The sequence below is a fragment of the Hippoglossus stenolepis genome, chromosome 1 (assembly GCF_022539355.2).
Source record: "Hippoglossus stenolepis isolate QCI-W04-F060 chromosome 1, HSTE1.2, whole genome shotgun sequence".
NCBI classification, from domain to species: domain Eukaryota; kingdom Metazoa; phylum Chordata; class Actinopteri; order Pleuronectiformes; family Pleuronectidae; genus Hippoglossus; species Hippoglossus stenolepis.
The window spans coordinates 10,737,004-10,758,343 of NC_061483.1; the positions used below are offsets into that span (position 1 = coordinate 10,737,004).

Genomic DNA, 21,340 nt, shown 5'->3' on the forward strand with positions numbered 1-21,340 from the left:
GGGGCAGTTGTTTTCAAGCAGGTATTTGTTCATGTGTTGATGTTGTGGAGCAGCGTAATCGTCAATCTTCACATAAATTATCATGATCTCCAGAGTGTGCAGAGCAGCTCTGTGGCCGACAGTGGAAGGAGAATTTCTGTAGTCAACAAGGAAGCACGTGACTGTTTGTGTTAATAAGGATCAGCCTGATTTGTGCTCATCTGATGTCATGCAACTTAAATCCTTTACTTTCTGAATCCAAATCCAAAACAGCTTGGGCTCTTTGTTGAATATGCTCATGCCGAATTAGTCGATGCATCCACTTTTCTTCTTTGCAACTGGTTTGTTTGCTTTTCGAGCACACGACGTCTCATCGCTATTTCAACTGATAAATGTTTGTTGTTTAAGCAAAAGAGAAAACGAATGCACCGCAGCTGTGAGCACAGCATCCAAAAAAAAGCTGCTCTTTGTTGAACGTTTCCTTAATTACGAAAAAAGGAAGCTGAACTGCGTCCGCTGCCTGAGGGGGAAACATATTGACAGATTTATTGTCAAACAGAGAGAGATGGAGAGACGGGCGTAGCTGTGGTGAACCTCAGCAGGAGCATTAAGAGCTGCAGTGAGAGGTATAAGAGGTGTGGCTGTGCAGCTGTATTATTCTTCTGCGATTGACCGTGCGGAGATGAGCTTGGGGAGATACTGCGTGGAAACATAAACACAGACAGATAAGGCCATCAGAGAACGGAGGTGGGGATGCTATGTGATCAGTCAACTATAAAATTGATTTAGACTGAGCAGTTTCTCTGTCTCTGGAGAAAGATTGGTTAGAAGACACGGAGGGAAAATGTTAAACAATCTGTGTTTTATCTCTTTCATTCTCGGCTCTTTCAGTGGAGCCATACAAACACTAAATCTATCAGGTTCTGGTTTATTAGCTTCAGTTTGAGTTAATCCTGCCTTCATGGCTGTTATAATCTGTTATAAGGGGAAACCTTATCTTAACCAAAGGGGTTTTTATTTCCTGTACATCTGAATCTAGAAAAACAATCTGTGATCAAACACAGTCCTGGTGGTTTTTATCAGAACAGAGCAGTTAACCTGACAGATGTGGAAATCACGTATTGAAAATATAAAGCATAAATAAAAATGGACGACCTGACTGCTCCCACAAAGTGAAGCCAAAGCATCTCGATCGTACATGTCATTAATCCCGCCTCCCCCATGTTATCGGATGGGACTTGGATCCAACTATAACGTCAAAGTACACGTCAAATAGATTTATCCAAAAGATGGTTTCTGTCATTTTAGGTCGTTCTTATCTCACTGATAAATATTCAAGTATTCATTTTTCCTGTGCGCGGCTCCATCCCTCGCTCGCTACAGCACAGACTCTGGCTCCAAATGTGCAAGATGGCTGGGTTCCTATCTGAGATATTTAAGCTTCATTTATGGATAGTGGAAGGAATCTGAGACTTTCTTTCTTTTCAGTTTTTATGCATATTTTTCTTTTAAAATGTTATTTTAACATGTTCTTATGTTTCTCAAAATCTGTTCTCTTCTTATTTGAATTCCATTTGAACATTTAATCTATATTTGTATGTAAAGCACTTTGAGCTACATTTCTTGTATGAAAGGTGCTATACAAATAAAGTCATTATTATCCATCTTTATATACAATTAAAGTTAAAGCTGCATCAACGAAATTAATCAAATTAAACATTTAAAGAGTCATAACTGAACCGTACCAGTTACTTACTAGCATTAACAACCTGTTAACACCATGAGATAACGATATTTAAAGATATATTGTATTTTTTTAAAGATATGCAGTATGTCAGTCATTGTACAGCAGGTTTCAGTTTTGTCTTCTCAGCCTCCTCCATCTCAGTTTGTGCCCTGAACAACATTCAAGGTATCTGAATTCTGCCTCTGTGGTTTTTCCATCTCCTTCTTTAAATCCACGCTTGTATCAGCATCACCAGACTCCTGGGCTGCTTCTGACTCCGTCTCCTACATTTTCCCTGTTTTTTTTTCTTCCGCCTTCAGCTGTTTCTTGAGGTTTGTTTTAATTCCAGCGTAGCATGAGTGGGTGGAGGTTTGATGGTTGCTCTGTGTTAATAGGTACACAGTTGTCTGTGCCCACACGGAGTTGCAGCGTTCAAGCAGAGAACAAATCAAGCAATCCTGGAATTTGCTGAAGCGGTGGTGACAGGAAACCCCATGTTAAAGCACTAACAGATGTAACGAGATGTGAAGTACTGTGTTAATATGCTCAGGAGGAGCCACTCACATAATATGTCAGTTTGAGAAGTAGTTTAATAGCAGTAAAAAACATTTAACTATAATGTTCAGATTGGTTGAATTGTTGATTTAGCTGCTATTCTATTTTAGGTGAAATACCAGACACATCTCCTCCTGTATTATAATATTTCTCTCGTATTGAACAACAGAATATTTCCACCCACACTTTCCATCGACTCTTGCCTCTGTGCACTTGTTTACCTCCAGGTTATAACTGTCGTTCCTTTTTTGAACTTGGAGACACGCAGACTTCTTAATCCGACGAAGCCTTGAATTCACCTCAGATCCCTCTGACTGGTGTTTTGCAGCCGTCATTCACCTCAGAGCTTTCAAGGCTCTTCGGGAAGTTTATGAGCCGCTTTAACATTAGCAGCAGCTTTCTTCCCCTTTCAGAGTGAGAAGAAAAATGAGGGGGAGAGCAAATATCCACAAACGCATTTCACAGCGGTGATTAGCCTGTTGGTATTTGGGTCCCTTTTGCCAATGTGCTGTTTACTGCTGTGGATCTCCAGCGTTCCCTCTGAGGTGTAGTGCCAGAGCGGCAGATCTCCGGTCGGTGGCTGGAGGAGCAGCAGATGCAGCTGCTTGTTCCTGCCAGCTGTGGCAAAACAATTAGAGGACAGGAGCCTGAGCACATAGTTGTAAATTAGAGCTTTACACTGGCCTCAGTGGTGTTTGTATGGGACTTTGAATTAGCGTTTGGCATCTCACACTGTGTACAAAGGAGTATGTATTTAATATATCATTATTGTCATTCTAATATTCATCCATCCATCAACCGTACCACTTGTCCGGCAGCTCGTCTGTGTATCGCAAGACAAAGACACAGAGACAGACAATCATTTACATTCACACCTTTTACAGTCTCCAGTGAACCTAACTCCAGTTTACATGTCTCTGGACTGTAGAGGAAGTCAGAGCACTCAGAGAAAACCCACACTGACATGAGGTGAACATGAAAACTCAACACAGAACGATCTCAGCCGGGCTGGGATTTAAACCAGAAACAGTGCTAACCCATCAGTCTGATTTTCTTGAGTTTGATTTATCTCAAGGATCTTCCTTTGACCATGCTGCATACTAAAGGCTACATTTACATTGATCAGGTTTATAATAATAAAGTACTCACACGGCACACTGCGTCTATTTTTGAGTTACTTTCCCTGTGTTCATTCCCCCCATGTGGTGAAGGGATACTTCCTATTAGTCCTATATGTACGTACACGTGCCAGGATAATGTAACCACTACACAATAGCCTGGCTTATTGGGATCATAGCTGTTGTTAATTAAACTAGTAAAGGATATTGTCAGTATGGAGAGGAGGAAAAGTTAAGCACTGAACTCTTGCAACTTAAATGTACATGTTCAAATGGTGTAAAATACAGATGAAAACATCTGAAGCAAAGTGCTGTAGGGGATCCTTCTGTTGTTATCCCTCTCATGGTTCCTTCGTTTCATGATTTTCATGTTTTTTTTCCTCCATTGTCACTTTTTTCTCTTTGCTTGCCTGAGGGCATCTCTGACTAACTTGACTGTAGCCAGAGCGACTGTGACTTAGCATTTCAGATGCATTTATGCCTGAAGAGAGGGAGTAACTGGAGTTCCACTGTGTGACGTGGGCTTGGATTCTTTTCTTTTTGGCAACATCCCTTGATGGATGTATTGAACGTGATCAGACAAACATCTGCTGCCATGACGGTGCCTCCTCCACTGTTCTCATGTTTATATTCTTTAATCTACCTTTGCAACACAGAGAAACGATGTGCATCTCCTGACACAGTGAACCACATGGTCGATTGTATTGAGCTGAAGGTTTAAAGTGTGGAGGACTTTGTTAGATGTGTGTTGATGAAAAGGAGAAAACTACTGGTGCTTCCTTCAGCGAAATGTTGTCTAACAACCGTCCAACAGTGTTTGGCACTGGGATCTGCAGAAGCAAACACAAGCTGATCGCACTTCACCACAAGTTGTTCCAATGTGTTAGGTACATTTTGAGAGAGTACCACAAAAGCTCTGCTGAAGATATGTCCAGGTGCAATAGCTGAAAACCTGTATTTTAAATCGGTGTTGGCAAGTAATGGTTTATTTACTCAAGAACGAATTTTGAAGTTCTTTTACTTCATATTAGTAGTTTTTAAGCTTTTTTAAATACTTTACTGTATTTATGAGGCAGATGTAATACATTTTAATATGCTACATTTATTTATCAGCTATAGTCATTATTATAATATTATCTCTCTTTCTTCACCTCCGTATAGATTAGATTAAGTAAAGGCATGTTACTGTAAGTATCATAAAGTAACAATATTATGTTTTTAGTAATTCTTATGTCAGCAAAATTGCATGACTTTCACTCCCTAATAAATTATTTTACATCGTGCCACTGCTAGTTGTACTCTTTGTGCTGAATTCTTCTATCATCACTGCAGACAGCTACAAAATGCCTGTAACTGTTTTAAAAACTGTTTTCAAGCCAATTGTCAGCTGCATTGGATCAAATGGGTGCAGATCTGTCTCTGTTCACCTTGATGTATTTTAGAATCTGAAATTCTTCGCTTCGTTCTGCTCGTACAGACACGAGGACTTTTGAAAGCAAAGGACTGATCATTTACAGACAGAGAGAGTCGCAGCACTGCTGAGCATAGCGCTGACAAATGACATGTTAATATCCTGGCTTAAATATCTCTGCAGAAAAGTGCTGAAGCAGGCTTCTTCAAGTCTGATCATAATCTATCTGGGCTCCTTTGGCTCTACCGCCGTGCTGGATGGGAAACAGTGGTATTGTGAGAGGAAGTCCAATCATTGCTCAAGTGTTTACTTTAAACCTGACATCCGCGCTGCTTTGACGGTTTGATAGCTCGGGAATGAGAGTGTTGCTCGAGGCTTGTTGATTTGTTTATGCGTGTTTACAGAGCGCCTCATAAATTCATAAGCATCCTCCTCTGTGCATCTTCAAGAAGCAGGTCTGGAGGTTTGGACAAGTTTGGTCAGAGGATGAACATAGCAAAGATGACTAAGCCTCTTACGTTGTGTGCCAGAGAGAAAAATCATCAGTGATTATTTTTGATAATCCGCACTGGACTGAGACAGAAAGAAAAAAAAAAAAAACTATGGAAAAAATTATACCGGATATTTATATGTGTTGCAGTAAAATCAAACTTCCAGACAGATGGAAAAGATGCAGTATTTATGCAGGGTACAGGAAATACAGCAGAACGTTATTTTAGATGGGAGCATGTTGATCACAGATAAAAGATAAAAGCTCTGATGTGTCTTTTGTCGTCCGCCCTGCTCTCGCCACATCTGTTTAATCCTGAACATTACTGCCCTTGTGGGGCATTAACATCTTTTAAAATTCCCTCTTTCGGTGACCATCTGCTTTTATGAGGCCATTGTAGCTCCTGGATAGCCAACTTTTCCATTTGTCCTTATTACCCTCCATAAAACTCCAATATTTAAGAGACGTTATAAAAGTTCCTGTGCAATTTGGGGACCTCTGATATCTATTTAACATTAAGAGCATGCATGTTGCAGTGGCTCACACACAGCCACTTATCCTCAGTGGGAAATTATCGCTCCGATATAATACACTCTTAACAACCCCGAATAATGGATTTCTGTGGATGTGAGGTAAGTGTTTTGGGTGTCGGTGTCAAGAGAAGTGCCAGGCCATATGCTGGCCCTTTTTTTATGTAAGTGTGTCTACAGTGTTGGAAGAATGTGTTTTATATACACTTATAAATAGCTTTGTTGTGGCTGTCAGGGCGAGGCTGGTGCAGCGGGAGGTTACAGCCACAAAAGCAGTGTCAGAGCTCAATAAACCTAAACACGCGGCAGTCAGCGCTCATTCATTAGCTTTGTTTTCGACATGCAGCCACTATTTGAAGCGCAGGTGCGTAATTGAAATTTCCTCATTGACTTTGATATCGCCACCTGTTAACACCCGAGTGCACTGGCGGCGTTCCGTTGTTAGCGAGAAAACTGGTGAATAAATAGATGCATGTATTGATTTCCCCCCTGTAGATTTAGAAAAGTGTCTGTGCTACAAGCTCGCGCCTCGCTCCTCTCGTGCGGGGATTTCGCGGCTCGGTGCCGTTTTAAAGAGCGCGAGTCGTAAATTTCCCCAAGCAACGCACGATGTAACAAAACATGAATGAATGAATAAACAACCCCCATCCAAGCTGTTGTGTCATTGTTAAGTAGAACGAGGGAAGAAGCATAATTTTCTGCATAAGATTCACTTGCAGCGTTTTTCCCAATCCAGGAAGTTTCAAGATTATTTTGTCCCCATGGGTAGTATTTTCACCACGGCAGTTCCAAACCAATACTCAGATAAATTACACAGATGTGAAAACACTATAAGAACCGTAGACTGTATATAAAGATGGATGACGTGTCTCCACTTCCTCCCACTATCCACAAATGAAGCCAAAATGCCATCATTTGCATCTGCATACAGTAACAATCTGGGGACAAAGCTGCGGTAAAAAAAGTCCCACCGGTACATGCGATCGACCAATCACGAGCCAGTCTCCGCTGTCATTCTTGACATTTCACCTTGTTTTTCTAGCATCAAATAACTAATCCAAACCAAACTTTCCAGAAAAATTGTAATGGTTTCCTCCTAAATTGACAGAAACCATCTTTGAGAAAATCTCGATTATGTTTTTTTTGTTTGGTCCATGACCCATCCCCTAACATGGAGGTGGAAGTGTTTATGACATATACTGATGCCAGCCACCAGGGGGTAATCAAGACACTTTGGCTTCACTTTTGTAAGCTGTCATGTCGTCCATTTCATATACAGTCAATGTTAATAACACAGTAGTACACATCATAAACCCAGGCAGAGGAGGTTATTGTGTTTCAATGTAAGCAATTTAACACTGGAGGTCACATATATCCTGTGTGTTTGCATGTTTAGACTCATAAAAGACCATTAAAGAACATTTAACACTGTGGTTTTGGTTAAATATTTAACTAATTTTTTTAACTTTTTCAATATTTAATTGAGACCACGATGTTGAGGATTACATGATTCCCCCGACCTTAATCCAGCTCAGCATGTTAACTTAATTAAGCCATTGAAAACATTAATCATGCTTTGGCTATCATGAGAGGATTTAATAAATAAAATAGCTTTGCAAATATATTCAGTCAAAACATTAACTTTTTTTTAAATCTTGATTTTAAACCAAATCCCACCAAAGCAGCACAAACACAGAAATCTTTCACTGAGAAAGTTTTCCAGCAGTGAGTTGGATTGTTTGTGTCCATGTTGAACCACGTTCCTCCCAGTAAGCAGATTCTGGGCCTTCAAAGCCTCCCGCTATGCTTTGTAGGGGTTCACCCATTTGCTCGTACTCTGGCAATTTATGGAGACTTGAGCCGGGTACCAGGATCAAACTAAGAGGAAAAATCCTTATCTCAACATAAAATTAATTTAAACTTTTAATAAAAGAAGATAGTTGTTAGCCATCAGAGTTAACTTATTCTTATTCTTCTCCTGCAGAGTTTCGCAGTCCTGTTGATAGTTAATGAATCTGCAGCGACTGTGTCTCTTCATAACAGCAAACCCACAACATCTCAGTATAACAGTTCAGACTCCTGACACAAAATGCCCATTACCCACCGACCGACCGCCACACCATATTAATTACCGCTGCCACCTTGTTCAAACAGCTCTGTTTGGCTAATTCCATCGTCTCTCACTGACACAAGTCAATACAACTTCAAGGATCAGGGCTTCATGGTAATTGGAACAAACATGGCAGTAGTGATGTTTGGACCTAAATCTTTGCCAGAGGCAACGTTGAGTGCTGTTGTATTATCCTCTTTGTCACAGCTCCCGGTGAAGGTCCACAGCTCTAGATACACATACCGGCAAACATTGTAATCCTGATTATAATAATCCTTTATGAAAATACCTAATTACAACCTGTCTGCAAAAGTTTTGTCAATCAATTTATCTGATTTTGAATTTGTGCATAAAGATAAATACAACATCCCTATAGATACATCTGAAACGTCTGGCCTTACTGTACGCACTGTGGAGTATACACATGCACTCATTCCCTGCAGGAGGTGTGGAAATCTTGATGCATTATTTGATTACGGTGATGTGTCACCTTGTATTGTTTTCTTTATTGCCATATTAACTCTGGGTTATTGCACCAAACAGATGTTAGTTTGAAGCATGGCCCTCTTGTTGATTTTACACAATAAACTGCATATGTTCTTTTGTCTTGCCTCAAGTATTTTCTGTCCCTTTGAGTTTAAGGGAACAGGCTGCTTTGAAGTGGCACACTCTCCCAGATCCTCTCAGTGCCCAGCGATGAGCCAGAAGGTGCGTTTCCTCTGTGACAACTAGGTATTGCCTTGTAGCCCACGAGCCTCAGGCCAGCGCTGTTTCTAACCCAGCCAGCCATGCACATGTGTGCACGGTCAACCTGCCTTATCTCACGAGCCACTGAACTCCTCCTTCCATAACATTTTGATGAAGGTGCTCTCGGGGGAAAAAATACATTTCTGCGTTTACACAACCAATTTTCATTTTCACGGATCTTTGTGGAACGAATGTATAGGAAAATAACACGTTTCGCTTTCTGTTTAAAATCGTATTTGTCACCCCCAGTAATTATTTATGTGAAGTCGCAATTGAAATACAATGGGTTTAACTGCCAGTAATTAACAGGCATTCTCAGTCGCAGCTCATTATTGATACAGCAAAGGCAGCAGAAGCACAGTTATGGATCTAAAACATGAGCTGCCTGTGACTTATGACGTCCTTCAGTAAACTGCTTCATTGATTAAATACCAGCAGCTTTAAACACTGCATCTTAGTTTGTGTTATAGACAACAGTCTGTAGACTTACAAGCAAATGTAGAAAAATGTAAATGTATGTATAATGCATCCAAAACCAATTTGTACTTTAAATTCTGCCAGGTAGTGAATTTGACTTAATTTGATTAATGCAGATGGAAATCAGAAATAAAACAACACCACCAATGTGTCAACAAACACCACATATAAAAAATACAGCAAAAATATGAATCACGTACAAAAAAAAGGCATTTAAGATGTTATACATGTAATCTCTATTAATTTCTAATTATAAATACATATAAAATCAAAATGTAATGTAAATATGACAGTGTTGAAAGGGTCACCTGAAGAACACAGATCCCTCTGCAGCTCCCCTCAGCCTTACGCACCTTTATTTCAGCTCATGTTGTTTAGCTCCCGGGCCGTAACAGTTTTTGTACACCCTCGCTCTCGGTTTCAACCACAGCTGAGCAGATATTCTACAGAAGGTTTTTAGAGTCATTTGGCTCAAACCAGCAGCCAAATGACTCTAAAACCCTTCTGTATAATATCTGCTCAGCACTGAATCGCTGCAAAAGATATGCAGATATTTCCCTGAGGAGTTTGTAGAAAGCGGAAACGGAGCTAAAAGGAGAGTGGGTACTGAACATGGCTCCAAATGACTAAAGTTTATTGCAGAGTTTATTTTGGTTTCAACTTTGTGATATTATTGCAGGTATCTGCTTTACAGCGAGTGCAGAAGTGTATATGTATACAGCATATTCTTTATTAGACTAGATAAAAGTACTCAGCCACAACTATTGCAGCAACGTCGTTCTCTTAAGAGGTTTTTCTTTTGCTGTCACCTGGAAACTTGATTTTGTATTTTCTGTGCAGCTCACAGTATTTCTATATTTAGTTGAACTTGCACTGTGTTTTTGTTGTGCTGAACTTTGTTTTGTCAGGTTGTTAAGAACATTCTTCTGTAGCTGCATTCACTTCTCTTCATTTGATTTGCCTGCATTGTGTTACAGTCAAATTCCTGCCCGACTCTCCAACTTTCCCTGTCCTTAGCATCAGAAGTATACAAATACGATAATGCACCCGAGACAAAAATATCACAAACAGAAAACTATCCGATTCTGCACGGTAGCTTGCATCTGTGTTTTTTTTTACACAACCACAGACTGAACAGAGCCGCGCTGCTCCTCCTGTGCTCTGATCAGCACGAATTTCCTTACGAACCAATCCTACTCTGTCCTGAAGTCAAGGAATGAGGCAAAGACATGAGGGTTTTGCACTTACAGATAAACATGGCTGAAGGAGACGGGGATGAGAGCCAAGAATAAAATGACATTTTTAATCAAAGGGCTGAAACAGCAGTGTGAGCAGAGATGAGATGCAAACCAAGCGTCCCTTTGGGGAGAAGGTTATAGATTATAGGATCCTGCTGCTGGTCCACAGAGACGCGAGCAATCACTCTGCTGTTTGATATCCTCTTGTAGGCTTGATGCTACTGTGCTTTTTGCTCATCTGAAGAATATATGATGACTGTGATCAATGTTTTTTATCTGTGGCACCTTTTAAGCCGCAGACCCTCATTTTCTGGTGTCGCAACCCCCGGAGAGTTTTTGTGTTGCATTGCCAGCCCTGCACCAGATTGTATGTGTTGCAGGTTATGGATCCCAGTAGCATAATGAAATACATTCTTTACTGGATGCAAGAGGAGCTGCCCGTGTGTGTGTCTGTGTGTGTGTACCAATGTTAATGTTTTATACATGCTTCACATTTAACTGCATCTTAATTCATGCAGCGGTTTTCACATTATAAACACTTTTAGGTAATAACTTTTTACAGATGTGGGGCCGTGCACAGTTTCATCGTGTGTAACTGGGCACAGATGGCTCTGATGTAATCTCCTCAATCTGCTTTTAACCACACGGTACAGAGAGGAGGAAAAAGACTGCAGCAAAGGTCATGAAGAGGTGGACCTTTGTGCTATTTGTAACATAGAACGGCACATCATGATAACTGTCAGCAGCATATGAGATTATCGAAGGCTACAAGTGCAGCACTTGAGCCCAGGAAACTTCCTTTGCTACTGATTGTTTTTCTCCTTTATTTTTTTTTTAACAGGTTGAACCCTTAACAATTTATAGAATTGCGAGACCCAATGAGGACTATGGTCTTTCCGGTTGTTACACGTACAATCTCAATCTCAGCAGGTGTGTCCGGGGATTAAACAGAGCTGGAGGCAGCTGAATCCTAGCTGCATTATACATGGATCAGGTGAAGCTTAGTCCCGACACGTCAGCATCCAGCCACAGGCGCCTGCTGCACCGAGCTAACATGGGCCTTCGCTTTCACTCTCACATTCTGATCGATCAATAGGTTTAGATGCACTCAAGAAGTCCAGTTATTCAAAGGGATCGTGTCATGGCAGAAAATCATCTGAGAACTTTCTGTCGACAGGCAATGCAACAGGCCGGTTACTACAAACTGCAGCTGGTGATCATGTTTCCATCCTCTTGCATCTAAAAATCTCTTCAATGTGTGCAAACCTTTTCCTTAATTACTCAGCTTTGGGTGAAGGAAGGTCCAAGCACCAACATCTTTTTGATCAAATTAATTATTATGATTTTTAAATTAATTTGAAAGGAAATTAAATGACACGTGGCACACTCAGTGGAGCAAGTCCGAGTCCAAATTAAGCCAAACGGTAAATTAACTCTGTTTCTATAGCTTGTGTTCATTTAGCTTAGATAGGGACCACCCGAAGCGCTTTACAGGAAAAGTAGCATCAACTCATTCACACACACATTTATACACCTCTATATAAACTGTGCTTTTTATCCCTACCATTCATACGCTGTCAGCACAGCCATCAGGGGTAATTTGGGGTCCAGCCTCTTGCCTAAGGACAACTTCCACAACACACGAGAGGATGGGGTCAAACCCCCGACTTTTTGGTTTGTGGGCGACCCGCTACCACCTGGGCCCCAGCTGCCAACAGTAAACCTCTGTAATATCTATCTTTGATTGAATAACCTCACATATTGCGTCATATTTTTTGTTTCAATCTTCCAAACAAACTCCTTTTTATAAATGTTATCTTTGGTGATTTACAGAACAGATGCTCAAAGCGCCGCCGCTGCAGACACATTCTAAATGTTCGTGTTAATATTTTATTTGACGGCAGCCACAGCAGAGCTGACGAGGACAGAGGCCACAGAAAGACGAGAAGGAGCTAATAACGAAAGAAAATGGTAATATCAGACTATCCACTGATAACATGTTAAAAGGACTTGGGATGTATTTTCTCCCAAACTAATCCCACTCAGATTTGCAGGAAATTAACATCAACATTACATCTCAAGGACCCAGACAAACTGAGTGAGTTTGAGTTCTGCCACCCACCTTTTCTTTTAAATAAATTAGACACACAAGCTTCCTGAATGTTATTTATTCATACTTTTTCTTCTCCTCTGACCTTATATTGCTTGAGAACATCCAATTTGTGTTAGCTGCTGCGAAATCACCCACCAGTCATTTAAGCCACTGATTGATTTTTTTTTTTTATGTTTTATTTTTAAATCTCCGATCCGGATATAGCAAACACACACACTCAGCTGAACTTTCCGTCACGTGCGACTTTACCTTGATCCAGTAGTTTGATGAAATGATGTGGTGGTGATGGAGATGTGAGCTGCGTTCACTCATCGGCTGCCGTGGTCGGCGATTAAAGCTGAACTGCACTGAAACTAAATAATGACGAGTCCTTGAGATGAACTGAAGCCTTTTACCAAGCTATAAAAACAACACTGTGCTTTAAAGCCAGGATTAATGCTGCATATTGAAACGTCAGGGCACAAATCATAGATGAATTTTGTCAAAGGTATAGTGGACTCACAGTGTGGATTAATAGTTGTATATGGGGTCTGATGTATAGTTTTGATAAACCATTGAAATAATATACAGCCTCAGCGCTGCAGCAGAGACACACATTCATGTGCAGGTGAACCATGTTTCCTCCAACAACAACAACAGTCCCACTTTAACCTCAGCAGATGACTTCAAATGAATCACACCATCACTTTTCTATGAGTTCACTTTATTGATCATATTTTACTGCTGCTGCTGCTGGAGAGAAGAAGAGATAACAGGTTTGATTTTGTTCACAGGGACAGGGGTGAGTTTGATTGTCTGACACATCACGGGTGAATTCCTCTGTAATGGAAGAAGTACTCCACTTCAGTAAAGTACTATTACAATGTAGAGTCTTACTGATAGATCGGTTGGCCTATGTTATCCACAGATATTACCCTTAAGTAGACATATCGGTGACCTCCTGTATATGAAAATTTGTATTCAATATTGACGAAAAGATTTTCTTATTTATTTTACATACAAATGTTAAAAGTATGTAGTTGTATTTGTGTTTTCTTTCATTTATAGTTATTTCTAATACATTTTATATGAAATTTGAAGCCTCAAATACATTTTTTGTCATACAGGTTGAATAACTGGGGGTGTATGTATTGGCCGATATAACAATATCAATTTATTTTTACTTTCTAACATTGTTGTTGGAATCAGCTCCCTCAAATCCATATGGGCTCTACTACAATGTAGAAAGGTGTCATTAGATTATCAGGTTTTATAAAACAATGTCCATTGCTTTTAACAAGTGCTTTTATTTTCCATAATTATTTTATGCCATTGATTCCAGGTATGTTTCTGCATCTGTTCTGTGCTTAATTCTGTTTGCTGTGTTTTAGCATATTATTTTGTGTTAACCATCTCTGCTTGTACTTATATATGGAATTTTTTGTAAATTGAAATCGCTGCCCATCTTGACCCGGACTCCCTGGAAGAAGAGATAAAGTATATGAATGGGACTTTTCCTCGGTTAGATAAAGAATAAAGGATCTTATCTATGATATTATGATATTGTGCGTACTGACTCAATTATGTGTAAGCAGCATTTTATTGCTGCTCCAGGTGGAGTTAGTTTTAACTACATTATGTATAGTTGCCCTATAAAGGCTCTTAAGATAAATCTGAGCTCTTGTGAGATGATTCATGGAGCAAGAAATAAGGAAAAGCCAATTCAAGCCAAAGAAGTCTGTATTCATTTCTTCTACTTTTATGTAATTGTGTATTTATGTGTGAAATATTGCAGAGTTTTACCTTTGTGGGCCTCATGCATTTAAATAAACTATGTTTGGAGGGGAAATGTCTCTCTTAGGTAGAACTGCTAACAACTAAGAGACAAATAAAACATGGCCTGTAGCTCCAACTAGAGTCTGCAACTGTTTTATATGTATGCATTTAAAAGCTTATGATGTTTTATGTGTAATGTGTAAATGTTTGGTTGGGTTCTTTCTGTGTGGAGTTTGCATGTTCTTCTAAAGACTTTAAATTGACCGTAGGTGTGATTGCAAGTGTGAATGGTTGTTTGTCTGTGTTTGTGGACCCTGTTATACGCTGGTGACCTGTCTCTCCCCCCTCCTCCTCGCCCAATGTCAGATAGACCCTATCTTGGAGGATATAGATAATGTGGTATAGACAATGCATGGATGGATGAAATCTTAATGTGAAAATTAACTAGTAACTACACCTCTTAAATAAATATAGTGGAGTACAAAGTACAATATTGCCCACAGGAAAAGGGAATGAAATAAAATAAAGAAGTAAATGATGGACAAGAATTTGTGCTTAAGCGCAGTACTTGAGTGAAAGTACTGAGTTACCTTGCACCACTGGTATTTCTCTTGTTTTTCCTGTGGTGTTTCTGATGACAGGTGTATAAAGATACTCACAGACTCTATGTCTTCTCTACTCTGTTCACAGCTACACCCTCCGTGTGGTCGGCAATGGGATAAAAGCTCAGAGTGGAAACCCAGAAGTCAAGGTGAAGGACGCCGACCCTGTGATAAATCAAATCATTGACAAACTCAAACACATCAATCAGGTGAGTCACGTCTTCTCTGTACATATTTACTGTGTGTTTATTATATTTCCTCTTTTCTTTCAATTTTATATTTCCATCCCTCATTTCATGATATCACTCTATGGCAAATATCACCTTTTGGTAATCTGATAATTTTCTATTTTTCTGTTTGTTTGTGGAACATAAAGCCTCCTGTCAGCTCTTTGGCTCATTCCGTAAAATACACAGAACCTGGTATCTTGTGAAGAGATGAAATCTTTCACGAAAACCTGAAGCCCTTTACACTTTTACATTTCCAAAAAAAAAAATCCTTGATGAAATAATTCTTTCATATCAACTTTCATATCACCGGTAAATTCCAGCTAATAGAAAACTACTCTCAAATGCAAAATCATATCCAGGGGTTGAAAAACAAAATCAATCATGACGCGTTTAGAAACCCATTTGGTCTCGATTGTGCGTCTTCGTATTTACAAAATTCCTCCTCTGCTCTTTGTCGGAATCAATGTAGCTTTTCTATCACTCAGTCCATTTTGATGCACATTTGTGCGACTGTGGCTCCTCTCAGTGCTGTTTATCTTTCAAGGATGATGAGATTAGGGCAGTTTACGGGAGCACTTTCTCCTCTGTAGTTTCAGTAACAGCTGCTGGAGCCGTCTCTGGCTTGTTTCACTGCCGCAGCAGCAGCAGCAGATTTGTGAATCTGTTGCTTTGGTTTCCCGAGTGGCGGACCGAAGGCCAGGTCATCTCTCTTGAACTTGTGCTGGCACCCCCCCTGACTAATTCACACCATCTGTGGGGTGTCAGAACACATAAATCTATATCATAACTATTCCAGAGCTCCTGATCTGCCTTGTTGACATTCAGTGGGTACATGTGTCTCTCTGTGTGCGATGTTATATCTTGAATTTGTTTCTTTGGACGCCCTTGTGGTTCTGAGTAAAGGTTGGTCGATCTTTCCAAAAAAAACTCCCATCTTTTTACGTACAGTTGCCTCTGACAAGGAGCTTATGTCTTTGTCTGTGTTTATTTGTTTTGTTAGCAGGATTATGCAAAATCTACTCAACCCATTTCCCTTATATTTTGTGGAGGGGTGGGACATGACCCCATGACTCTCAGAGAATAATTAATGGATGTTGATGAAGAAAATCAGACACGTTTATGGGACTGATAGTTATAATTAAATAAACTGGTCTGGGGAATTTAAATCTGGTTTCATCAGGGAACAATACTCTGACTGATTGTCATTCCAGTTAATAATAAAGTTTATGTAAAAACTAAAATATCAAACCTCAGTTATAACGACATCTTGGGAATCATTGCCTTGTATTGGCCCACATATTGGTATCAGAATGTTTTTACTCCTTCATATTAGTATTATCCTAATAATGTGTCAGAGGCAGTAACACAGTCAGTCCCTGTGGGGATATAAGCTTTGTAAGTCATCAACTAAAGATAAAACACTTTGGGCAACTTTCAAGGTAAAATTATAAGTTTAAATATCTTAACCCAGCGAAAAAAGACATTCAGTTTTTTGTGTCATAACCTTTTTACCTAGGGCAGTTTACAGCTTACCTCTGTGCCCTTTAAATGTATTCACTGGACTCGAACTGTTTAAATTATAGTAAAAATTGAAATAAATAGTGGGTGTTCTGCAGCTTTTGTTCTGCAGTGTAGTTTATTGAAACATGAATAAAAAGCAATATTTTGGTATGAATAAAAAAAAAACAAATTCCAACACTGACTTCCTGGCTGTCAATTTTCCCTAAAAATCAGCCGACTGTGAATTCACTGTAATGTAAATACAATTTCCTCAGTGAAGGCAGCATGAAATGAAGGACACAGTTTCAACTACACATGTGCTTTTTCATCCTATTAAATTGTTTTTTTTTCTGTTATGATCACACGTTTAACTAAAGGCTATTTTTATATTATAGATATTGTCAGATTGTTCTGTGTAAAGATATATAGCGCTTTGGCTCATTCAAAGTGGCTGTCACAATAATTTTTTATAGTTGATTCCTTCCACCATTTAGGCTCAGACATACATTTAGCATATATTGAATAACATGAGTATAATAACAACATAACCATCATAAATTGTCAAAGTATCTGTATAAAATAACTGAGATTATAACAACAAATGATGCTCCTGGTTTCACCCACGTCTGATGCTCGTCAAAAGTATATTTACCAAAGTTAGAAATACATTATATTTATATAAGGTCAGTGACACCAAAAAAAGATGGTGCTAATTAGTCCTGCACAAAATATTCTATTGATAGTAACCAGATAAAATCTCTGTGCATATATGTAAACTAAACAGAAGTAAAATCCAATGCATTTAAGTCAGTTTAAGTGTTTGTAAATGATAAATGCAGTTTTGTCCCTCAAAAACAAATAATCTTATTAAACTGCACATGATAGTGTGAAAATATGAGTGAATATCATGACCAACAAATTCTAAAAGACATTTAATTAAATCTTAAATGATGACTTATGTCAATGCAACATTAACTAGAGTCACATGTGACATTGTAAAATGCGTAAAGCACAAATAAGGAAACTAAACAAACAAAAAAAACACTTATCAATATATATTGATCTCACATTGTAAAAGCAGAATGTTTGAATGTCTTGGTCGAGGAAGCTCTTTGTGAAAAATCCTTCAAGACATTCGCAGACTCAGGTAAACAAATCACATTTGCAGACCAGATTCAAGGTTTTGCTGCCTCTCTTTTCCATTGACTTTGCTTGTTGGGTCTGAATGCAGCCAATTTAAAGTCTCGTCCTGAAGTGATTTGGTTGAAGTGTGATCGTTCCCTTCACTCCAGTCCAAAAAGCTGTTTTTTAAATGGGAACCCTGATAAAGGGGCCAGTCGTATAAACACAAGTGTCTCTGCTGCCTGATTGATTGATTGATTGATGAAGTCACAACATTTGTCAGCTGACAGCAGTTCCTCAGTGATGAACTATCACAGGTTGGTTGGCCGACTGGTGGAGTGTCGTCATTTGGCTCTTTCAAAACAAATTCGCTCGAACATTTTGAATACACCATATTTACACGGCGACCATTGTCCTCTGGCATGGTGCTCAGGGTGGGAAGCTTGAATACTGTTGTGAAGAGATTCATGTTACTGCTGTGATCCAGGTTTATATAAACACAGAGAATCTGACAAACTGTTTTCATTTCACTGCTTCTTAACGGATCAGAAACCGAAAAGAAAGTTAAAATGTGGAGGTTTTAAAGATGAACAGCCTATTTGATAGCTCCTAAGCTACCATCAGACAACATTTAACGTTCGCTTTCAACCACTTCCTTTCTCCCAGATGTGCATTTATATATATAAAAAGTCCTTGTGGCTAAATAGTGGTTGAATGCTAACATTAGCTGTTATCTAATGAGCTGTCACATATGTTGTTTAACCTTGAAACCAACTTAGCATCTTTGTTTACGACCTTTAGCGACCTTATTTTTTAAAAACGCCTTGAAATCCATTCCACCGCAGAGAGTGCAAGGCACCTCTCTATGGACACATTGATCTTACGTCCATATACTAGGTTGTGACCTAGTCTTGTTGTGAAAAAGAAAGTTTGATTTTGTAGTTAAAGTCTACTTGTGCTGAAAGTCAACATTTGCCCTTCTGAACAAGTGTTGTTTGCCAAATCCTCCTGTTGTGTGCCAGCGCTGCCTCAGGGCGGAATAAAAATAAAGATGCTGTGCCTGTGTAGTGGAGTAAATGGTGCAACTTGTCTGTTTTGTTTATAGTCATGATGGTAACCGTCCAGATCTCTTGTTCGGTAAGCTGTTCCTTGGTCTGAGCTATTTCAGGACTTTGTTTGGGTATTTTGGGAAATAAAGATGCAAAAAAACTGAAATGAATTTTCATCTCAAGTACACTTAATCCAAATTACACCCAATCACTGGGTCAAAGTGATTATTAAGAGAGAAGTGTTTTTTTTCATAACACACTGATTTACAAAAATCATTTAGATTACATTCAGGGTCTGTTTAATCGCAGTCACTGCAGTGAATTGGACACAATTATTTGAAAGTATTATCAAATTTGGCCTAATAAAGTTAGACCTGCCAGGTCGCTGATCACTGTAGGGAGCTGGGAGTAGAACCGCTGCTCCCTCACGTCGAATGGGGAGAGTTGAGTTGGTTCGGGAATCTTATCAGGATGCCTCCTGAGGGCGCCTTCCATTGGGGTTTTACTGTTGTACAGCTGTGAGGAGACCCAGAGGTAGACCCAGATTTTGCTAGAGGGACTACATATCCCATCTGGCTTGGGAACGCCCTCAGGAGGAGCTGGAAAGCATGGCTGGGGAAATCACGCTGCTTAGGTGGCGGCCTCCGCGATTCAGACCTGCATGGATAAGTGGAAGAAAATGGATTGGTGTAATTTTGATTGGTGGATGTGGAGATTACTCGATTTTTCAAGTAGACTACGGCCAAGTTCAGACCAAATTGAGCTCAAGTTGTATTGCAACATGCGAGCACACATTACTGACAGATGCTTTGTCACAGGAATGCTGTATTTCTGTTGGTCCATTGTTCTATTGAAAAATAAAATAGCGTTAACTTTCCAGAGATGTCAAATCCTGTCTCTGAGTATCCAAACTGCTCCGCTGTGTTTTGGCGTCTGATAACCCTTTAATCATTCATCTGTTACTCAAGCTGGACCTCCTGGATCACATTTCATTCCCTCACTGGTAATTTAACCAACACATCCTCCCCAACACTAACTGTCACTGTTTTAATGCAGAGCTCAATGGGTTGTGTCTCTCAGTGGTTCTGTGGATTGATACATGATCAGATAGAGCTGGTATCTGTTCATTAGACTGATGAAGACGGACTGAAAAAGACGTGAACACGCTGTGCGGAAGGTCCCATTTCTCCGAGTTCTGAAGTCGATGTTCCGACTTTGGTGTGTTCAGGTGCTTTGAAGTCAGAATGTGGAAAAAACATAGATGCTGTAAACAAAATGTTGTATTTATGTGTTTGGACTCGTTTAAACAACACCATGACACCTCTTTCCAGTATTTGCATAATATCAAAGAGCAAAGAAAAAGGCTGAGCTGCGACAGGCATATAAATAATTCAAAATTTGCATGTTAATCATAAAAATAGCGGCTAAAAAGTCTGGTGTGAGCTGCGTGTGAGAGATGGACATCCAGTTTGCAAAGTGACAAAAGTGTAACACTCAACAAGTTCACATGAGAAGCTAATATTTAAAGTTGCTTGTAAAATTATGTTTATTTGTTGGTAAGTTATGATGTCAGCAACTTGTGTCCCAACATTTTCGACAAATTGTTTCAAAATGTTGTTCCAACTCAAGGTGGTGTTTATGTGCATTTTTCCAGTCGGGAACTAATTTATTCAATTGCTCTGATGCCACATGATTAGATTTGATTTGATTTCACACTGTTGAGTCCAGACTTTCTGAAGCAGAAAATGTTTAAGAAAGCTAATTAATCAACATGGTATCTAAAATGTAAAAAAAAATCTAAAGTCTAATGTAAATAATATTGTTACATCAGAGAAATTGCTTTTCACACGAGAAGTCCTCATTGAGGAAGGTGAAATCTTACCAGGGACTTTCTATATTATACATCTGGTGAGATTCATTTAACACCGTGTGTGCTCACAGTCCTTGAGTCTAGTTTTGATTAGCAACCAGATGGGACTTGATTCACAAATGGTTCTGTTTGGCATCTCATTAGCTGCTGAAGTGTTTATTTGACCTGACCTGTATTATATTTTATTCTTTTATTCATCTGCGGGTTTTAAGGTGTTGAAAACATGTTTTATGAGGAACAGCATGTTTCGAAGTCTTTTACTGTGCAGAGAACAACAGGAAGTCCCATGTAATTCACTGATGCTGTGACTGTGTGTAGATGTAAACAGGGGCTTGAAGTGGAAATGTGGGTCAAGTTGAGTACACTGTAATTTAAAATGTAGGCATTGTTAAGTGGTTGGTCTTCGAAATTTAAATATATTTATTTATGTTTGATGGATGAAGTGGATTCAAGTGTGTGTAGTGTGTGTGTGTGTGTGTTAGTGTAGGTGTGGGGGGTTAATGGCAGCTCGGTTTACAACCAGCAAAAACATCAATTACATATACCAGTGCACACACTTTCTATTGTACACATGAGTGACTGTGTGCACATCTGGGTGTCCCCTACGCAGTATATTACGTCCATAAATCACCATAGTATTGGTGCACCTTATTAATATGATGGAACTTACCGTAAAGCACATGTGCGCCTGTGCATGAATGGCAGGTTGCCTGTTTGA

General features: G+C 39.4%; 1 protein-coding gene across 1 annotated transcript in view; it reads left to right on the forward strand.

Moving 5' to 3' along the window:
- gpc5a (glypican 5a) overlaps positions 1-21,340 on the forward strand; it is a 116,666-nt gene that overhangs the window by 44,121 nt on the left and 51,205 nt on the right. Inside the window, exon 7 of the mRNA XM_035164984.2 lies at positions 14,940-15,060. Within this exon, the coding sequence (XP_035020875.1) occupies positions 14,940-15,060 (121 nt within the window). The remainder of the gene's footprint in view (positions 1-14,939; positions 15,061-21,340) is intronic.